Source organism: Musca vetustissima, unplaced genomic scaffold, assembly GCF_032173495.1.
Source record: "Musca vetustissima isolate MV318-11 ecotype Yass unplaced genomic scaffold, APGP_CSIRO_Mvet_v1 utg1991, whole genome shotgun sequence".
Classification (NCBI taxonomy): Eukaryota; Metazoa; Arthropoda; class Insecta; order Diptera; family Muscidae; genus Musca; species Musca vetustissima.
Window position 1 is genome coordinate 30,533 of NW_026885101.1, and position 1,318 is coordinate 31,850.

The 1,318-nt window shown below is 30.0% G+C and overlaps 1 protein-coding gene across 1 annotated transcript; it reads right to left on the reverse strand.

Moving 5' to 3' along the window:
- Positions 1-249: 249 nt before the first annotated feature.
- LOC133332213 (MIT domain-containing protein 1-like) lies at positions 250-939 on the reverse strand. The gene has a single exon (XM_061540595.1). The coding sequence runs from the start codon at positions 937-939 to the stop codon at positions 250-252; it is 690 nt and encodes a 229-aa protein (XP_061396579.1).
- Positions 940-1,318: the final 379 nt, after the last annotated feature.

Sequence of the window (1,318 nt, forward strand, 5' to 3'; positions counted from 1 at the left end):
AAAAAATTGTTTTAAAAATTTTTATTTTTATTTTCTTTTAAAAAATTAAAAAAAAAAAATATTTAAAAAAATCCATGTTTATTGCGAAACCTTGAAAAAAATTTTAATCCCAGTTCCGCGAATTTTTTATTTCAAAAACTTCTACAATTTCTTAAATTAACATAAACGTGGAAGCTTTTAGAATTATTTTGACCATGGATTTATTTACAAACATTTTTTTTATTTTTGAGAATTTTGTAAAATTTTAAATCACGCCTTTGCTGCTGAACGCCATATATCGACATCAGTTTTTAAACAGCGACGAAAATCATAATCCATTATACCCAATGAGAAGGGTGAATTGGCCGCCTTGAAAATATGTAAACCGCGACCAATCTTTATAACAATACCCGTATTTAACGCTACCTTTCGATCGTGCAGATGCTGATCCCGATCAACAACGAGTTCAATACCTCTTTCACGTAAATTCGTTTGTAGATCTCGAAAATAACTATCGTATCGTACACGATTCGTAACCAATTTTATGAATTTCAATCGGGGACACTTTTTGACAGCCATTTCTAAAAATATTATGAAATTTTCCAATTGATAAAGTTGCTGGAAATATGGTTCTTCTAAATAGATTTCATTAACTTCGCCATCGAAATATTTTCCAATCATTGTTTCATAGCTATGACCTTCAGAATTTTCGTGTATACGAATCGATTCTAAAAATTCTCCAGTTTTTAAAAGTTGAGCTATTTGACGGTCTACTTTTTTGGATCGTTGAATATATTGGCCAATGTGTTCGTAATATCGTTTTGCAATCTTTGAATTTCTTTCGATGTGAAGAAATTCCCTTAACAGTTCAAGGCCCAGTTGATAGTAGTGTTGCGATTGTAGCAAACGTTTGTCACGCTCACAATGAACGGCCTTCATTAGAACGTCTTTGGGATTCATTTGGGTTTTGACAAAAAAGAAATTTGTTAGTGAAATAAAAATATAAAATATTTTTTTTACAGAAATGACAATCTAAAATATTCGTATACGAGAAAAAAAAGTACTATGAAGTTTTCAATGGGACCCACACACAAAAGTCCCTGCCTGTTGATAGTCCTTGAAAAAATATATTTTAAAAATCCACTCCTGTTGATAGTCATTGAAAAACATTAAAAAAAATCCACGTCTTAAGAAAATAATTTTTTAAAAAAATCCACGTCTGGAGAAAATAATTTTGTTAAAAATCCACTTCTGGAGAAATTTTTTTTTAAACATCCACGCCTGTTGATGAGAAAATATTTTTTAAAAAAATGCCCCTATAACTAAATCTGAACCGATT